The sequence below is a fragment of the Orbicella franksi genome, chromosome 14 (assembly GCF_964199315.1).
Source record: "Orbicella franksi chromosome 14, jaOrbFran1.1, whole genome shotgun sequence".
NCBI lineage: Eukaryota > Metazoa > Cnidaria > Anthozoa > Scleractinia > Merulinidae > Orbicella > Orbicella franksi.
Genome location: NC_138158.1, coordinates 9,553,779 through 9,573,720, shown reverse-complemented (window position 1 = coordinate 9,573,720; position 19,942 = coordinate 9,553,779). Strand labels below are relative to the sequence as shown.

Sequence of the window (19,942 nt, the reverse complement as noted above, 5' to 3'; positions counted from 1 at the left end):
TGGAAAAAATTATTTTTACATTAACTTGTACAATTGATTTCTACAGTCTGTAGCACAAGAAAGCCATTAAATAAAAGTTCACCATAATCACCAGTCCCAAATTAACACCCAGTCAGAGTTGTTGGTCATAATGTGTATAATATTAGTGAGTCAGCAGTGCATTTTGGGTCAAGGTAATTTGGTTGTGGTGATCCTTCAATTACCATTCGAGTGTTGCATTATGAAAAGGCTGTATTGCAATTATGCAGAAAGTATGTCACATGGTTTCGACATTCATAATTTTTTAAGACAATCAGCTTGAGAATGCCAAGAACATTTTGCACAATTCTACTCAAGTGGGACACAGATCCACCGTAATTGGCTAGGCTGTAGTGGTCTCCCTGCCTTATAATAAAAATTTTATGTATATAAGGAATTTAATTAGTCAGGCAAAGTTGAATAAATAAATAAAAGATAATGCAAACATGAACAATTTGATTTTAGCTAGCTGGTAAATGGGAATAGAGAGAAAAGTATTTCTGCAAATATTATAAGAATCATTTCAAATAGTTTTCATGATCTCTCAGAGAGGGCTACTTGAAAAAGCTTGGCTGAAAATGATACTCTGCCATGAAATCCCCTGTTGCATCTTGTACCAAAAAAGTTCAATTTTGTTTTTGAATTTGAACCCAACGTGAAGGGGATGTTTTCATTTACAGTTATATAAGTTTTCTCCATGTAACTATGCCCAGGGGAAGGGAGAACGAACCTAACCAAGTTTTACACAAGGAGGCTCTGCCCCAAGGTCATTATACTTTCCCTTTTGTATAGTGCTTTTTTCCAGAAAAGGTTACCCTTTCATATACATGTAGCTTTAAACTTGAAACCCCGTTCACATATCTACAGTAGACCCATTACTTATCTATTTGTAGATAAATTAGCAATGTTTGTTTAAAATTCCTGCCTTTTTGTCATACCTCCTGCCTGATAAAAAGTGCACCTTGAGTCAACTGTAGGGAGTCCCCTCAGCTTGATGTAATACAAAACAAAAAGGGTATTGCAGATTGTGATGTAGACAATAAAAAACAATAGTTTCTTTCTTGGAAACAGAAATCACACTATTTTACTCCTATCTTGGCAATTGTTTGTTTTCATTTCACTAGCAATGCTTAAATATTCAAAACGATTGTCGACAGGTACAATTAATATCTATTTCAAGTTTTGATTCCAGTTGTTTACGTTCAGTCAAACCCGTATATAATGGTCGCCATTGGGAAATGGCCAGGTGACCGTTATATACAGAGTGACCGCTGTACACAGGTTTGCCTTAAACTCCCCTGCAAGTCATCAAATAGCATTTTTATGTGCAAATAATCACTCAATTTATGCTTTATTGACAATAACGATTAACAGCAACGCAATAAACACGATAAAAAAAATGCCCATAAAATGTCCATAATGTACTTTAAGGGAGGTGTAGTATACTTTGATCTAAGTCTCCTGTGAGTGGCTGCATCAAAAGCTGATAGAAGAGAAATTTGATGCCGAGCGTTGTCTTTGTCTTTAAAATAGTAGCCTAATACAGTGTAAAACCGCGGCTGTTAACTTGATAAGTAGAGTACAGTGTTATAATCAGGGAATTAGGTCGAAGCCAGTGTGGTACAGTTGTGTTGTTACAGTTACAATAACTATTGTTTGAAAGCGATGGCACTTAAATGTGACCTGCCTTAAGCATGTGTCGGATGTAGGCGATGACCTGTATTAGTAGTTGTGTTTTGTACTAATATTTGTACTTTTGTGAGACCCCTGCCTTGGTGGCTGCTATTCAATGAGCTGATGAATAAAGCTTGTCATTATTTGTTAATTGTAACTGAATTCCGTTACTGTTATATACAAGTAAAAGATAATGAAATTGTGGATTCAGGAAGTCTAAAGGGTGACTGTGTACATTATATAAGGTGGCGGCTATATGCAGGTCAACTTAACAGTAAATATAACGGACAATTTTTGGGAAATTGTTCAGTGACTGTTATACACAGGGTGACTGCTATATACAGGACCGTTATATACAGGTTTGACTGTATCTCGTTTCTAGAACAAAAATTAAGATTATACATACATCACCAGCCACTATGCCTGTTTGACATGGCTCGTGTTTGACATGATTGGACAGTTAATCTCTCTCGCAGAAAGTAGATCTACACAGTCTCTTGGATGCTAAATTGTCTATCCATCAATCAAATTTTAGAGCATATTTATTCAGTCGTCAATACTGACTTGTATACCATTCATGAAGAAATGCTCACTCTGATCGAACTGCATAGAATACAGAAGAAATGTAGTGTGAGGAACAACAAAATTAAAAGATTAAGCAATTTGAATTTTTTTTGCTTGAAGTAAGCTTATTTTAAAATACAAAACAATTGAATCACAGGTTTCGAATTTAAGATACGAGCACCGCTACAATTTCAATGTGTATATAAAATAAATACAATACAGAAACAGGCAACCTCAGGCTTACCTTGGACTCTAGAAGGAGAGAAAGCGAGAGGAAAACCAACAAATTCTCTAGCCAAGAAAAAAGCTATGAGCCAGGTCTGGTAAACACGATTTCTTTGACCTCGCCGGCCGCGCAGTTGTGAACAATACATGATCACAGTCATAAATACCTCTCTCAGCTTTCATCTACGTGTGAGCAAAAGCCCTAGGCAAAATACTACATATTTACAAAAGCGAAACACAAGAACCAAATTCAAAATGGCCGCGCTCAACTTTGAAGGTCTTCGAGAAACTTGTACCGAGGCTCTCCATGTTATCGGCCGAAAGTTTACATCTGAGTGAGTCACACATTTGCGGATTGCATATTTTGCGCCATACTAATAGTCGTTTCAACGCTTCGCGTATCCACGACTAAAAATAGGGTTTCTTTTATTATTTCTTCGAGTGCACCCTAAATGGTACTTAAACAGCTAAAAATAGTGGTGTTTGTCATCAACACCCTAAGTGAGACCATAATCCTTGATTTATACACCTTAGTGAGGTGATGAGCATCCCGGAGCTTTCATATGGAAGTCCATCCCCCCCCCCCCCCAGCTGTCTGGTGCATGGGGATTTGCAGGTTCTGATGGATGGATCTGCATTGCTGTCTTATGCTAAACTAGCTCAAGTTATGTTTGGTTCGTTACGCTTAAAATCACAGAATTTGGTCTCTTAAAAGGGTTTTGGGAAGTGGGCCACGCACCTCCATCCTATTTTTCTTGGAGTTATAACTGGGGGTAATACAAAGTATGATACAGTATAATAGCGTCCTCCAATAACGTGTATGTATGCTGCGTGTATCTATGCCTATATGTATGTACTTTCTATTCCTAACAATAATAAATTCTACATCAAGCAAAATGGAAGACTAAAAAGACTATATAAGGAGATGACTCTTTCATGGAGACAAGCAGGAGCTGAACTGTTTCACTTCTCTAATCCAACCAGCTTCAAGCTAAGATCCCACAACTTCCTGGCTGCATCATCATCCTGGGCACCTTTGGAGGGCTCTTTAATGGCACAATCTGCCAGATATTTGCCGCTGACACCTTCCATCTCTTCTGCTACTGCGCAGTAAATAGTCGTCTGGGCTCCTTGTTCAGGGGTCTTACATGTATACCATATGATTGGGTAAAAGATTGCACTGGAGTAAATGGTATGACGTCCAAGTTCCGTTCTGACAGCTCCTGGGTGAAGTGAATTGGCAGTCACATGGCTACCCTCAAGGCGTTTGCTCAGCTCTCGGGTGAAAAGCACGTTTGCAAGCTTGCTGTTGTAATAGGCTGACCAAGCGCTGTAAGTCTTCTCCCAATGGATGTCATCAAAGTTTATCTTCCCAGAGCCCATTGAATGCCCTAAAGAAGACACGTTGATGATGCGACTCGGCGCCGATTTTTTGATCAAATCAAGGAGCAGCATCGTTAGCAGAAAATGGCCAAGGTGGTTGGTTCCAAACTGCATTTCAAATCCATCCTCGGTCTTCTGATAATCGCAAGCCATCACACCAGCGTTGTTGATCAGGATGTCAAGGCGACGCTCGCTCTTCAAGATACTCTTAGCGAACTTGCGGACTGAATCTAAAGAGGCCAGGTCGATCTTTTCAAGAAAGACATCTGTGCTTCCACTTCGCTCTTGTATTTCCTTGAGTGCTGCTTTGCCTTTCTCTAGGTTGCGACAGCCGATGATCACTCTCGCTCCTCTCTTGGCTAAATCCACTGCAGTTTCTTTGCCGATGCCGGTATTACCGCCAGTGATAACAACTGTTTTTCCGTCAAGGCGTTTGGTGCTGTGGCATTGGCCACCTTGGAAGTATCTTTTCCCGGCATAAAGGACTGCAACTGCCGCTGCACCGATTGCTAGTGGAACCGCCATGTTGATCAATTGTTTGTCTGGGTGAGTCAGCTTCTCGAATAAATTATGTAAACAAAGCGAACAAACAACATCACGCAATACAAGCAACTGCGGTTACGTGACACAGTCACTACGTGACGCTTCGCTGCGCCCCCAACTTTTAAAAGTTGCCATAAAACAAAACAAAAATAAAGTAAATAAAAAGTAAAAAGTAATGGTTGCCATAACAACGGTTATCTGCGCGTTTATGATCTCATTTTCCATATATTGTGTTTCAGTTTTCATTTGTAGTTCAAGTCAACAAACACAATTTCCATACCTTCTCAACACTTAACAGGTTGGATTTTCACGCAATTTCCTATATATCTTTCAGTTTTCATCCGACAGAAAAATGATGCTAGAGAACCAAAATTTCTTAAGTCAATGTCGGACTTCAGTCCTAGTCATGCAAGATATTCATTTCATCTTCGGAAACATAACATCCTTCACTTTCTAAAACAAAAAACACAATTCTCTGAAAAAATAATTAATTGCGTTATTTTACGTGGTTGTTTTATAGAGCACAGCTAATAATTGCACAAAGGTTGAAATTATTATGTGCAAAGCGTTTTTGTGTGGTTTCTTTTTAAGTTTTAGTTCTGTGTTGCCGTAGTGGTTTTCTGAAGCTCTCCAATAATAACCCGATTCCTTCTTCCTCTACAAAGTGAAATATTCACAAAGTTTATTCAGATGTGTCAAGTTATCTTCAGAAGTTGTTTGTAGTGACACAAGAGCTGATCTATCATTTATCTTTCCTTACTATCTCGAGTGAGCGATGCGGTTTCACAGTTTTCTCCTTTCACTGTGAGCACTGATAGCAATATTCCATGAGCTGAGAGTAAATCCTGTGAGTGATCACGTGATAAAGGTTATAAATACCGTCTACAGAAGGGATTCCCCCGTATTAAATTAATTTGCGTTTCGTTTTTGGCCATTAGGTAATAAATAAAAACGGGAGGATTCCCCTAAATGAGCTTACGTCATCACTGAGTCTTTGTATAACTTTCCCATATCTAACGAAGTGAGTTCCGTTTTGACCGATTACCGTGAGATGGGGTCTTTATAGAGGTGTTTGAGTAACGGTTCTCAGTTAAAAAATCGGTGATTTCTCAGCCGGGCCCATTTATATTATTATGGCTATCCGTAAACTTTGCTGATTTCAAATCTAAGCCAAAACACGCTCCTGGCTAAAAGTAAAGTAAAAATGCGGTATTTTTTAGGTGGCAGTTAAATTTTCTGTTCTACCACTTCACTGGCCTTCTGAGAACTAACCGGTCTGCGAGGATCAGACGTTTAAACTCTGATTTCGGGGTTAAACTTTGCGCCGAATCGTAAAATGTTCGAATACTTGCGTTTTTTCGAAACGGTAAGAGTTATTAAGAATGGTTGAGAACAAATAAATGTCGAATGGAACTTTGGTCCCACAAAATAATTGTATTTTGAAGCTTTCAATCGATTGAAATATGGCTGACTCACGTAACAAGGGCCACGAGGGCATGAGATCCAATGTCTGTTTTTCGTACCACCCCGTGAATTTAAAATTAGCATGCATTGAAAACGCGCATTTAGACACTTTTGTCATTACACGGCGCAAACAATGGGTAAAACTGGTTATTGACCAGCCATCAGCTCAAGATAGCTGCAAATATTGGCCCAGTTTCTTTTTTTGCGTGTTTATGGACCGAAACGTAATCGAGGTCCATAAACTCGCAAAAAAGCTAGGCCAATATCCAGCCATCTTGACTGAACAAGCTTGACTAATTTATTATATGGCATAAAGATCACCATGTTATTGCGGGATACAGGTTCGAATCCCGATCGAGCGAGCAAGTAGCTCTATCTTTCCAGTTCGGGTAGCCAGTGTAGGATTTGATTCATCGTGTCATCTTGCGATAATAGGAATATCTGGGTGGTCATTCAGTTCTCGCTAACACGCGAAGTTAAATAGCAAAGATAAATGAAATGTTTTATAGCAGCAGACTGATTGACAGCATCTCATCCAGGTAGAGGACAAATGAACATGCAGCTTTCTTCCCTCTACATTAGCACTAGTCAAATGAAAGCCAAAAGAATGCAGCTACAGGGGAAAAATCGAAAACTGTTGACACTCAGTTTAAGCAATGCTTAGCTAACTACATCAACTTATATTGAAAAAAAAAGTATTTGAGCCTCCCTAGCGAATTCCCAGCGTTAGCTCTTTGTCGGGACAAAAACTGTTCCATCCCCCGTGAGGGGACCTAACTCTCGAAATTTCAACTTTCCCAAGTCGCTAGAGCAGTTAATTTACTTTGTATCAACTTCAGGTTGATAATTAGCTAAGTGCTTTACACCCACCGACGCCGTAAAGGTTTCCTTATCAGGCTCTAAAATAATCATTAAAGAAGTAGTTTACATAGATGCACTCGAGCTCAGGTTTATATCGCTTACCATTTTAATTCATATCTCTAGTCTTGAAATCAAAAACAATACCCTAGTTAACTCTTCTTAAAATACACATTTTGCTAGCATAAAGAAAGCTCTTCTACTTTGAGTACAATCTTCACGATAAATCTAATAAATGTCAAGTAAATCATTTCCAGCTTAAAGGAGCTACGTCACGGTTTGCGCATCTTGAAAAGTTTAGCCTAAATTTCTCAAGTTTGTCGTTTGTAATCCGTGTTACTCTTCTCCATCCTTGACCATCCTTGTTTCTTTATGGTTTATTATCATCTATTTAGTGCTTTTCTGTCTTAGTAAATTACTATTTTCAGGATTCCTTCAATTTAAAGGTAATTTCATTCGTGGCCAAAATAACTCAGAATGGCGTGACTGAACTCCTTCAAAACTCTAACTTAACTACCTCATGTAACAGGTCAGCGTTTTCAAGTGCACTATTTGCAAATCAGATATGCTGATTATTCTGTTGTCCTTTCTTTGCTGATCTTAATTGGGCATGGGTAGTTTATGTTAAAAATAATTAAAGCAGAAAATGTGAAGCTATTTTACTTTTGAAAAATAAGTTCAACATGAATTGATGAAAATACTAACAAAAGCTATATGTTCTGTATAAAAGTTGTTCATAAATGAAACAACGCTAAATTAAAAGAAATACTGACATGTTGCATGTTTCTGACGCCAGTTTACTCTTTAAAATTACTTTCTTCAGGTTACCATTGTGATCATCACTCTAAAAGTCCGATATCAAAAATTCTCTTACGCACTAAATTTTTCTCGTTGAAGCAGTTGTTTGAGTTCTAAACTCAGCTATCCACTACAAAATCCGCTTTAGATGTAAAACATCTTTGGTTAAAAGAAAGCTTGTTACCTACATGAAACTACTCTAGAAATATCGTTGTATTGTTGCAAGAAACAATGGCTTTTTTTCTAAAAAAGCAACTGACGTTTAACAAAAGTTAAAATTTTGCGAGTAATAATTGCACCGAGACAGTTATAGACAAAACGGACCAAACTTAAAAAGTCAGGATCGATTTCATTTACCGGTATATACAACTTAGCCTAGCTCGAAAATTGTCCTTTGAGGCCAGTCATGTTTTACTTCTCATGCGATCACTCACTGCCGTCCTGGTCATTCTTGCCAACACCTGACAAAGGAAATAAATAAACAACAACAAATTTATAACCATCACCTCGAATGATGCCGCTTGAACTACTTCAATCGGAATCAACTAAGTATTTTGTTAAAAAGTACTTACCTTATCACAAAGCAAATTTATTTTAAAATTAAGATTAGATTTTGTACGCGCTCTGATTGGCTCAAAGCTCTATTCCAGCGTTGTCTAAAACTTGAAATCCATGTTTTGTTGTCTCGTCCAAGTAAGTAAGCTAACGTCGTGAATAACACTGTTATTACGGTATGTCAGTGTAAGACTTCAGAAATGCCAGTCCTAAATAATAAAAACTGTAGCTGGAACCGCGAGCAGTTTCGGGATTGAGTTTTGAACGATTTGGACGTCATCGCAATGCTGTGGAAGCTAGTGAATGAGGCGGTAGGCCAGCATAAATTAAACATCATGGTCCATTTGTCTTTTACAGTAACAGTGAGAACTTTAATGGAAAGTTAACAGAACATAATTTCATTGCCGAACTGCGCATAATGATCAAACGTGATGTCAAAAAAAAAAATTTTTGGACAAAATCAACTTACCAAAATTTTGAATTTTTCGAATCCCAGGGTTTTCATGGAGTGTAAAACTAGCGAAAGATTCTCGCAATAAGAACATGTGGGCTAATTTTTCATTACACATTACGTAATTTCATCACCTACACTCTCGGCATCATCGAGAGAAATAGTGACAATTGCAAAATGAAATACATAAGCCCCAGCTAGAAGATCAAAGAACAAACCAGAGCGAAAAAAATAGACATAGAAACCGAACACTTTTTTTGAAAATATATTCAGCCTGATCGATAACATCACCTCAGGAAAATTGTGAGGTAATACTTGGCGCCCTTTGCTAGAAAATGAGAAGGCACTGAATCTTACCTTTCTTTCCAAAATCAAATGTTACGTCATCTCCAATCAGTATAAAAGGTGCCCACTGGTTTACGTCATAGCCCTTACTTCTCATCCACTTCATGGCCTCGTGTAGAGATTCACCAGCACTTTCCCCAGCAATAAGATGGTCGTAGAAATGACTCATTAACTGCTCTGTTGCTCTGTCATCCAGGGCCCATAGTGCCACCAATACTGAGCGTGCGCCAGATCCTAGGAATGCTCGGGCAATTCCGACAGCTCCTTCGGCTTTTGTCCGTCCACGTGCGCTGTAGTCACAGCTAAGGACTACCAGTTTAGCTCGCAGTTGAACTTTGGAAATGTCAGACATTGTCAATAGGTAGAACCCTTCTTGAGGTATACCGTTAGGAATACGAAAAGATGGTGCAAGGATAATTGCTCCTCTTTCTGCATTACCGTGTGCGGCGATATGAACCAAGGCTACTGAATTCATCGCTTCAAGTACTGCCTGCTTAGTTGCTTGCTGTCCTAGCAAAGGCTCGACTCCCAGCTTTTCTCCTACCATCCTCGCTTCGTTTTCTGCACAAGGTAATCGCGAAATGCTCGTGAGGCTTCCTTTGAAATACACCTCACCAACATCAGGATTTCCCACTATCAATGCACCGGTATGACAGTGGTAGTCCGCTGGACTTTCACTTATGAGCTTGAGAGTTGTTAAGGAAGGAGCAATACGGATCCTGAAAGTCTCGGATAAGTACTTTCCACTTTCATCAGTTAAGGCGGCAAATGGAATTTGGTATAAAGCGCGATCAGGAACAATGATGATTTCAGGGCCCTCGAGAAAGCGCGCCACAGGAGCGATGATAAGTTTGTAACAGATAGGAAGGTTCATTCCGGGTCCTCCGCGAAAACTTCTGAAATCAAAAAACTTTTCCAATTGTTGACCTAATCCTTCGAGAGCAATTAGGTCATTTCCTCTTATCCTTTGCAAATGTGTGACTCCGCCTGCTTTAAGAATCCACAAATACATGGTATCAGAATGATATGAGACGTGCAGACAGGTGCCGTTACATTCTTCGCCCACGATGCTTTCAAGACCATTGCATGTTCGAGGATTAGCGGAGATTTGCACAGAGTACCGAGCTGACATTAAATCTGCCAAAGCCCTGGCTTTCGAAAGCTCAGAAACATACAGAGCTTCAGTAGGATTCCCGGTTTCACACAGCAGCATACTGACATCTCTGTAGGAACGAATATTGCGATCTGAGAAAGAAATCTTGAATTGATCGTTGTCGCGGAGAGAGCTGCGCATTTCTTCGCATTTTTCAATACCAGAGAGAAAATACGAAATAGCCTCCTGATTCTTTCCATCTCTCATTCTAAGGTGTGCCATCAACTCGAGCGAAAGGAACTGTCCGTTAATATATCCAATCTCTTCACTTAATGTAAGTCCTTTCTTGATGTATTCTTCACCTCTTGCATATTCAGCCTGCTTGAGAAAGAAATGTCCAAGCTTCAAGCAACCGTCTACTTGTAGTTTCCTGTTTCCAATTTCTTTGCTTATCGCAAGTGCTTTTTCCAAATTCTCTTTTCCTTTGATATGGGCACCTACAGCGTACTCCACTTCTCCTTGGCTCATGTAAACCTGGGCCACCAATTCTCTGTCTCCAATGTCTGTAAAGATGACAAGTGCTTTCTTGTTATATTCGTTAGCTTTGTGATACTTTCCAAATGTGCAAAATTCAGTTCCCAGCTTTAGAAAAGACATAGCTACTGTACGTCTGTCACCAATGTTTCTGCTCATGGCCAATGATTTTTCCAAGTACTGTGTAGACTTCTCATATTTGCCAACTGATGAATACACAGTTCCAAGGTTTGCGTAAGAGGTAGCTTCTCCATTTCTGTCTCCAATTTCTTTCTGGATCGCAAGTGATCTCTCGAGATGTTCTCTAGCCTTCTCATATTCGCCAACTGATGTGTACACAGTTCCAAGGTTTGCGTAAGAAGTAGCTTCTCCATTTCTGTCTCCAATTTCTTTCTGAATTGCAAGTGATTTTTCCAGATGTTCTCTTGCCTTCCCATACTCGCCAACTGATCGAAACACTGCTCCAAGGTTTCCGTAAGAGGCAGCTTCTCCTCTTCTGTCTGCAATTTCTTTCTGGATTGCAAGTGATTTCTCGAGGTGTTCTCTTGCCTTCTCATACTCGCCAACTGATCGAAACACTGCTCCAAGGTTTGCGCAAGAGGTGGCTTCTCCTCTTCTGTCTCCAGTTTCTTTCTGGATCGCAAGGGATTTCTCGAGATGTTCTTTGGCCTTCTCATATTCGTGGACTGATATATACACAGTTCCAAGGCTTGCAAGACAGGATGCTTCTCTTTTTCTGTCTCCAATTTCTTTCTGGATAGCAAGTGATTTCTCGAGATGTTCTCTGGCCTTCTCATATTCGCCAACTGATTGATATACATTTCCAAGGTTTCCGTAACAGCACGCTTCTAATTTACTGTCTCCAGTTTCTTTACTGATTAAAAGCGCTTTTTCAGAGAGTTGTTTTGCTTGTGCGTATTTACTATCATGGAAATACATTCCTGCAAGTTCTGTGCTTAGTTTGCATTCTTCAAGTCTTTCACCACTTTCACGGTAAATTTGGAGAAGTTTTTCTGCGTATATTATGGTGTTTGTGTTGTCGCTGATAAGACTAAAAGCCCTCCACATGGTAAAATATATCCTCTTGTAGAATAATTTGGTTAATTTTTTGTCTTTTATGCCTGCTCTTTCATCCAAAATGAACGAGAATTCCTTGCATAATTCGATGGCTTTTAGAAATCGATTGGTGTTAAGAAGAAAGCCAGCAACAATGAGGCCGATGGAGATGACTTGTATAACTTCGTCTACGTTGTACATGTCAAGCACTTCTGTTAGAATATAATAGAGAATAAAGTAGAAAGAAATTTGGACCAAGTCTTTTATCCATTTGTTAGCTGCTGTTGGTCAGTATAATTATGATATGAACTTGTATTACCAGACCACTATCACCTCTTTGGAAAACTGCAGAGCAGCGAAACGATTGTAGCCATGGGAGTTATTGATTTGTTTTACATGGAGACACAGCTTAAACCTGTTTAAACCTTTGCAGAGGTGGCTTTTATTTCAAATCTGATTTTCACATGAAGACTTTTTTTGGAAACTATAGACTTTTCATGAATAATAACTGCCCTGGTCTTCGCCTTTCGAAATTTTGTCCCAAAATAGAGCATTTATACACTGATGAAATTTTGTCTCTTTAATTTGTATCCAGCACGGAAGACTTGAGCACAAATCTTGCTATTTATTTTAGATCGAGTTTTTGTTTTGATACTTTTCATGCTAAGTTCTGAAATCTGGAAATACATCCTAAGATCCAATTTATTCTCGGTTTCACACTGTTCTGGTTACAACACTATTTTTAATACAGAATCGTTCGATTTATTAGGTGGAAAACGACTAATGCTTGAATTATATTTTCAACTCGTCTAACATCCAAACGGGCACATAAGTGTAATGAAGCAGTGAACAATGTATTATCGGATTTTCTCTACCTTCGGAAAGACACATTCTTAGAGCAAGGTGAAATAGAACTGTAATAAATTCATTGCTGGGAAACATGATTAATGACTTGAATAAATACTCTGCTTTCCTTACTATGATTAGAATTAATGTAGTTCTTGATTGAAAAAGAACCAATAACATAGAAAACCTTAAATCACGTAGTTAACTCACCACTTCCCTTTCTCTCGGTGAAAGAATCAAAAGCGACGTTAGTTTCTCTTTACACTGGACTTCGTTTGTCTACAGGATAACAGAAAAATCATCACCAGTTTATTCCTTGAGAAAGTCTACATTTTTCCTTCTAACTCCATGCTGACTTGACTGACATAGAAGCACAGTTATTATAAAAATGAGGTGCAAACTCTCGAAACATAGAGACCAGGTAAACCCTTAAAAAATGAACGTTAATGACGAAGATATACAAACATGTTTTAAAATACAGAGACAAATATAAACAAAAAAAATCTGCAATTTACTGACAAAGATTAGCTTACAAAACTGAAAGTCGCGTCCACACGATGCACGGGAACACGCAAAACGTAAGTCTTGAACACTGATGATAGACGCAGAAGATTCAATTCACAGACAAAAATAAACAAGGAATCGAAATCTGACGGTTACAGATGAAAACGCACAAACTGTAGGTCGCTCACGAAAATAACCTTGCAAAAGTGAAAGTCACAGATCTACAGGAAGTCGCAAAACTGAAAATCTCGATCACAGACGAAGGTGGACAAAAAACTTACAATTCACAGACAAAATGAACGCGGAAAACTGAAGATCACAGACGAAAACGCTCAAAACTGCGGGCCACATGCATATACGAAGATGAAAGCACAACCTTTCGAACAAACACGAAGATAGACACTCGTAGCTGTCAACCAGAGGACAAGACAGATGTACAAAACCGAAAGTCACAAACAAAGCAAACACAAGAATGAAAACCCATAGACGAAGATTAGCGCACATGAAACTGAAAGTCACCGAGGATTATCTTCCAATATTCTGCATTGAACATTAAATTTATCCCTGTATCTAAATTAAAACTTAATATGATTAAAAGCAAGGATTGAACCTACTCTTCTAATCAAGAGATGTGAGAACCAGAACGAAATCCAACTTCACCCACGTCAGCAACAGGGCTCTTGCCCTAAAAAGGACAACAATATATGTGCCTAATTTTAAGAACTATTTAAAATCATTTTAAATGGACAGTAAACATATCTCACTAGGGCACCAAATAGACTATATCTTGCATCTAGCTTAAGTTAACTGTTCTTACCGTTACTTGAGGAGTCGGCAAAATCCCAATGAAATCCAATTCGGTCTGGATCAGCAGAAGGGATCTTCCTTAATAATAATAATATAATAATCACTTTATTTAAGTGTCGATGTATTTAGCACTAATGTGCTAATTGCATTGGGGACACTGTAAATAAATAAACAAATATTTCAAATATAACATAAACTATTAAGAATCTCAACTGATGGGAGGCTGACCAGTTGGCTGTTTACACAACGCGGTCGAGGAGTTGAACTCGGGGCTACCGAGAACAAATCCAGATAGCGGTAGGGCGGAGGATTTGAACCAGGGACCACCAGATTGAATTATTAGTGGCGTTAAAATCTTTTCAATGCACAGGAACAATAATAAAAGCAAAGAACAACTTGGAAACAATTTGCGACTTTTTCTCCTCTAGCTGTGTATGATGTATATAGAATTTCGTCCAGATCTTAACCATCCCAGCCACTAAGTTTGACCATTAGGTTTGGCTTTTCTATGACCAAATAAGTCAAGTGCGGTTGAAATTGGCATACAACAGAATCAATGTACTGAGCCAGTTCAGTTCGTTTGCCGACAATTTCAATATATTTTTACATCCCTTTAATGGATTGTTGACAATTATCCTGAGAGCTTTGATATATTAATCTCTTTTATATTAACGTTTATTGTCCTGAAAAGCCGCACTGGAGAGGTTCAATAATGTGTATATGAATATAAAAATAATAAAAATTTTAAAAAGGTTACTAGATGTAAACATTTACCGAAAACGAGATGAACCGTGTTAGAAAGAACTTGAATTGAATGAAATGTGTACTCACCACTAGTTTCTTTCGCAGTGCGAAGGACGAAAACTACAAAATCCTGTAACAGTTCTCCAGATCACAAAAGGGACTTTGTCTGAAAGATGACAGAAGAATCATGACAGCCTTGTTAATTCATGCATTCTTTTCCATGCTTTAACTAACACCAAGATACTGAACTATAAAACAGAGAGCTTTCTAATAAGAACAAAGTCCAAATCCTTCACTTGTTACCTAAATTTTTACTTTAGCATATAATAAACCAGTTAAATTGATGAGCTTATATCCTTCAGTAGGCAACTGTATATAATTACATTCACAATCCGCTCTCTACATGTATAGTTTATGTTAAAGATAAAAAAGTTTTTCGCAGATCTTTTTTCAAAACTTAAGTCAAACTTACTGTACTTACCGTTCGATGGGGAATTCAAATCAGAATGAGAGTCAAATTCTAGGCTCTAGTAGCTAAAACAACATCTGTTTCAGATAACAATGACGTACGCAGTCAGACTTTCGAACCATGGGATACGCTTTCAGTTTCGACTGGTCACGGAGTCCGTCTTATATATCTGTACAAGCTACTGAAAACTATTTCGAATTGAAGAGATGCAGCGAGAAGTTGTCCGACATTTCCAACCGTAGCGGCTATAAAAACGGCTATACTGCCATTTGTTTAGCCTATCGGTTATTTTGAGGCATTCAGTAGTACGGTCTTATGTTTTTGCGTATAATAGCATCTGTTATCTGTCATTGTTGGCACGTTTCATTTTTTTCCTCGTGTTTCAGTTTTCATTCGTAATTTAAGTCACAATTACACATTTTTGGTACATGTTTTTCTTCCTAATATATACTGTACATACATGTATGACTCAAACAGGGAAGTTGGGGCGTATTTTGAATTGAGGTGGGGGGAGGCCTTCAAGCGAGCGCAAGAGGCGCTAACTTGTACGGGGTCTGGAGATATTTGTAAAACTATTATTTTACGTATTTTTTGCTTGAAATTGGAGACGAGAGACTAACTAAGCAGGAGAGCTTTAGCCCCCCTGCTCAGTTAGTCTCTCGTTCTAGTTGCGTGCGATCCCATCGTTAAGTTTTGTTTCCCTCCCTTCCCCCGCTGGGGGACAACTACTTGAGTTTATAATTAATAAAGATTGTATTACGTGAATTAAGGTCGATAATTTGGAGTTTTCATTGCAATCAAAAAGGAGAAAGGATCGGAATAATAGGGAAAAATATCTTGTGTCGTACAAGGTTAAACATCTGTTATAATTTCATATTGGGCACCCTAAAATCCCTACCCCCTCCCACCTCCCCCCCGCCGGGGGAAAATCACACCCGTGAAGATTGCAAGGGACTGGGGACATGGCAGTCTGTAGACATTCCCAGAAGTCACCAGAAGCAGCGTACGCGAGAACAAACATGGCGGACGCTTACGAAGGAGTTAGTCGTGGTTCTTTGAAACTAAAAGGAGTAGCAGATGGAGGCGTAAAAAAGTAAGACTTTTCTTGAATGTTACTAGTTGTCGACCTTTTTATGCGCGTGTACATGAAGATGTATATTACTCCATGGGAGCTTGAGCAGTTGAACGAGTTTTCACGTGCTGGCCGGATCGAACACTAAGTTTTATGACTTGCATTTTTGAGTTAGTTGGCGAAATTCGCGATGAAAAGAGTCGAATTTTTCATAGAATTCTGAAGTGCGAATGCAGTTGCTGTGAAAATCTGAAGTAGGTTACAAAACTGGAATTAAATCGCGATAGAGTTCACACTAGTTGTCAAAGAAGTAGTCAGAACTCGTGGTATTGGTCCTAAAGAAACTGTGGGGCTCCATCGGCAGGCAAGTGAAACGCTTAGTTATTTATCAACTTTAAGTTCATCATCATCATTTCCTTATACACCCGGGGAGTGATTACTGGTGAATCAACCCCGTTGTGAGTTGGTAAAGCGGACGTTTCGAGTTTATAGCCCTTAGTCACAGCAATAAATTAACCCTTCATCACTTTTCTCTAACGAAAGAGTAAGGTTCAAAATGTCAGCTACCTTTATTAACTTCAAGTTGATAAACAGACGTAGATAAGTGTGTCAAAGATGTATGGTGGTGGCAGAGGTATTTTTCAGAATACCACCATTTGCTTGCGGTTTAGTAGATTCACTCAAGTTTACTTGCAGTTAGCTTTTGTTTGTTTAGGACAGCATTATATTGCATATGACCTTGTCCAACAAATAAAAACTTACTGCAAGCAAATATAAGTGCATTCCGCGTTCTGCAAATTACCCCTGCCGGTATGGTAGTATCAACTAGAAATTCTGCTACCTGGGCAGATAATTAAATTTCAACCTGTAACCTGCACCCTGCAAAAAAAGACCTGCCGATATATATTTCCCAAACATGTCTTTGTCAAGCTTGAGTCGTACTTCTCTTTAAATAGAGTAGCCTCTGTCATAGCTACCCTTCCCAGAAGAAAAGTAAAATTGGAGAGAGCCTCTGTATTGTCATTTTTTCAAATTGTGTTCCTTGATTTATTATCTTCAGAAAACAAATGACAGGTTATAGAGATCTTTCAATCCTGATTTGATTTGACCATCTAGGGGTGGACTACTTGACCTTTGAATGGGTTGGTGGGTGATTTGGTGTAGGCATGAATTCTTTTTTAACCCTTCCATGCTCCAGGAAGGAATTTTTTTTTTCGTTGAGACCTGTGTATGCTTTCAAGATATTTTTTTCTCTGTGTAACATTTTTTTTTTTTTTTTGTGCTGCTAATTGAATGTGTGGATTTTTTATTTTGGCAGTGGTTGTTCAAGTATGCTTGAGCACTGGATATTTTGTTTCAAAATCACCTCCCAAATGAGGCTTTTCAGGAGAAATAAATTTATTAAACAAAAAATTCCAACATTTATATACATGTATACGCAACTAAGCATGCTTTTCAATTTTTTTAAGGAAAAAGAAGAAAAACAAGGCAAAGAAAGTGCTTGAAGATGTCTCTCACAGTGTATCCAAGGGCAGAAGTGAGGAAGGCCAGAAGCAGGTTGAGGCAGAGGACACACGGACACCAGCTCAAATTGCTTATGATCAAATTCAAGAGAAACGGGTATGTACGATGTATAAATAAACTTACATCAATAATGATTTTAACTGGTCCTTGAGAGGCATAGTGGCCTCACCAGGGCTGTGCTCTAGAAGTGCCTGGGTGCCGCAGGCGACTAATTTTTACCTTTGGGTGACCGGAAAAAGTTACTTTTTTCATATAAGCTTAAGTTCTGGGCATCCAGGATTTCATGGTTCGGAACCTTTGGGCTCATTATAACTTTTCTTAGACCACAGCCCTGCTTACGGCTAGTGCATTGGATTACAGGGCAAGCGGACAGTAGTTTTAAGTTCTGACTGGAGTCCTTCTGGGGATAAGATACTCTATTACACTTGTGCTTCTCTCCTTCGAGGTGTATTAGATATTACATAACTAATGTTAGGGGCTTACCCTATAATGCCCTAGCATCCCATCAAGTCTTACATGTACATCTTTGAGCCTAGTCAGTCGCCCACCAGGGTGCACTTAATTCCCTAGTGGTTTCAGTAGTGTGAAATGACCAGGAGTATTTCTACTCAGATCAGATGCTAGTCCATTGAAGGGTTACCCCTCAGCAGTAAATTTGTCAGGACCCATTATTTTATACTCTGGGGTGGGAAGAGTGTTATGGGTGTGAAGTGTCTTGCCCATGTAAAACACAACACAATGACCCTAGCCAGGGCATCTACCCAGACTGCTTGATCTGAGTACACTGCACCCCCCCCCCCCCCCACATCCCATTGAGGGGAGTAGAAATATCCTTAGTCACTTCATGCTACAGAATCCAGAGAAAAGTACTTGTCTGCAATAATGGACCACTAGTAGTCTCGAAAGTAGATTTTACCGCACCCTTTAGGACAAGTCCACTGGAAGAGAAAGGGGCATTAGGTAAAAACCATTGAATGATATATCACATGTTGTAAAAATTAATTCAAATTTATACACATACACTGTATGGCTTTAAATACATGTCTGGGCTGTAACCTGTAACATCTGTTAGGGCTGAGCACTGTACACGTATGCTTGATTTTCCCTGGATGCTACATGTGAAATTGCCTGTTGCTGATAGAATTCACCCAGAAAGGGCCAAGTTTGCCATTGGTGTGGAAAACAAGGCTACAGGTGACTCAAAACTTAATGACAGCCCTGCATCATGTATACATCAAGCTTCAGGGAAGTGGTTGATTTAATTTTTCCTTTCACAGCCAAACCTCTTCTATCAGTTACAATGGGAAGTGCAAAATAAAGTGAAGTTGAAGTTGAATGGTTACTAATTATTTATCTGTGCCAGATAATTACATACCTACATACTTTAATGCAACTCCCTACAAGGGTTTTTCAGTTACATGACTACTTATAACTTACTAGATAAAGTTAAAACCCTTACATGTGACTATTTGAATGATAGCTACATGTACATGTACATTTGTACTACTGGCACTTTGCAAAATGATGATTAGTTAAACCTCATTTATATTTTACTACAACTAAGAACCTGCTTATCTTTTTCTCATTCAGGCAGCAGAGAGGATTTTAAAGAAGGCAGAAAAAACCCACAAACAGAGAGTTGAGGTACCTATTAATTAAAAGGACATTGTTATTGGATGATGCTAATAATATTATGATAAATTATAGTTTTTATTCCAACCAAAATAACAAAAAGCAGTCTTTTTAAATGAAAAGTACACATTTTTTTCTCGTCAGTCAAGAGTGATTTTGATGTAACATTGAGGTGCTAGATTGAAAAAAAAAGAAGATAGATGTAATTATCTCCTCACGATGACCCTCCCAACAGGTTGTTTTCTGTAGCTTGTCTTCAGGCCTTAGGCAGGCACTGATAGCACATAATTTCTAATGTTACACATGTACAACAGGATTGCTGTTTCTGCTTTTGTAAATCAAACTGATTGCATGTCCATGGTTCAACTGGAAAGGTGATAGTTCTCCTCTGGACAAACAATAAATTCATGGTTACTCTTCAATTAAGAATAATTTATGCAGCAATGTTGATCTCCTTGTGTTATCTTTTTTTCCAGAAATTCAATGAATACCTTGATGAACTCACAGAACATTATGACATACCCAAAGTCAGCTGGACAAAGTGATTGTCACCTATCCCTTGCACCTTTATACAGTCTTACTGTCTGGAGCATCTTGTTTTAACATGACATAATGTTTGTTACATGTATATAAAGATTGTATTTTGTGGTTTCGTGGCATGAAACCAATCGAAAAAATGTAAAAAATGTACTATATATTTTGTTTTTACTTTGTTTTATTTGGTAACTAGTAACTACACTGTACTTCCTTTAATTTGCCTTTTTTACAATGGTTAACTGCATA

The 19,942-nt window shown here is 38.6% G+C and overlaps 2 protein-coding genes and 1 pseudogene across 6 annotated transcripts; 1 reads left to right on the top strand and 2 right to left on the bottom strand.

Moving 5' to 3' along the window:
* Positions 1-27: 27 nt before the first annotated feature.
* Positions 28-4,690, bottom strand: LOC145467128 (retinol dehydrogenase 13 pseudogene; annotated as a pseudogene). Its single transcript, XR_014042019.1, has 2 exons — positions 2,501-4,690; positions 28-2,295 (listed from the first exon to the last, which is right to left on the bottom strand). The product of XR_014042019.1 is annotated as a retinol dehydrogenase 13 pseudogene (transcript).
* Positions 4,691-4,891: 201 nt separating this feature from the next.
* On the bottom strand, positions 4,892-14,629 carry LOC145467125 (uncharacterized). 4 transcript variants are annotated; one of them, XM_081450661.1, is made up of 6 exons: positions 14,550-14,629; positions 13,729-13,796; positions 13,526-13,596; positions 12,618-12,686; positions 8,891-11,773; positions 4,892-7,988 (listed from the first exon to the last, which is right to left on the bottom strand). In XM_081450661.1, the coding sequence occupies exons 5-6, from the start codon at positions 11,760-11,762 to the stop codon at positions 7,954-7,956; spliced, it is 2,907 nt and encodes a 968-aa protein (XP_081306787.1). In that variant the 5' UTR covers positions 11,763-11,773; positions 12,618-12,686; positions 13,526-13,596; positions 13,729-13,796; positions 14,550-14,629; the 3' UTR covers positions 4,892-7,953. The 4 variants fall into 4 exon arrangements, with proteins under 4 accessions (XP_081306787.1, XP_081306786.1, XP_081306788.1 ...); XM_081450660.1 differs by lacking the exon at positions 14,550-14,629 and adding an exon at positions 14,036-14,112; XM_081450663.1 differs by lacking the exons at positions 4,892-7,988; positions 14,550-14,629 and adding an exon at positions 14,036-14,112 and having other exon boundaries at positions 8,673-11,773.
* Positions 14,630-15,854: 1,225 nt separating this feature from the next.
* On the top strand, positions 15,855-19,855 carry LOC145467199 (protein FAM32A-like). The gene is made up of 4 exons (XM_081450758.1): positions 15,855-16,024; positions 17,473-17,623; positions 19,118-19,171; positions 19,636-19,855. The coding sequence occupies exons 1-4, from the start codon at positions 15,894-15,896 to the stop codon at positions 19,702-19,704; spliced, it is 405 nt and encodes a 134-aa protein (XP_081306884.1). The 5' UTR covers positions 15,855-15,893; the 3' UTR covers positions 19,705-19,855.
* Positions 19,856-19,942: the final 87 nt, after the last annotated feature.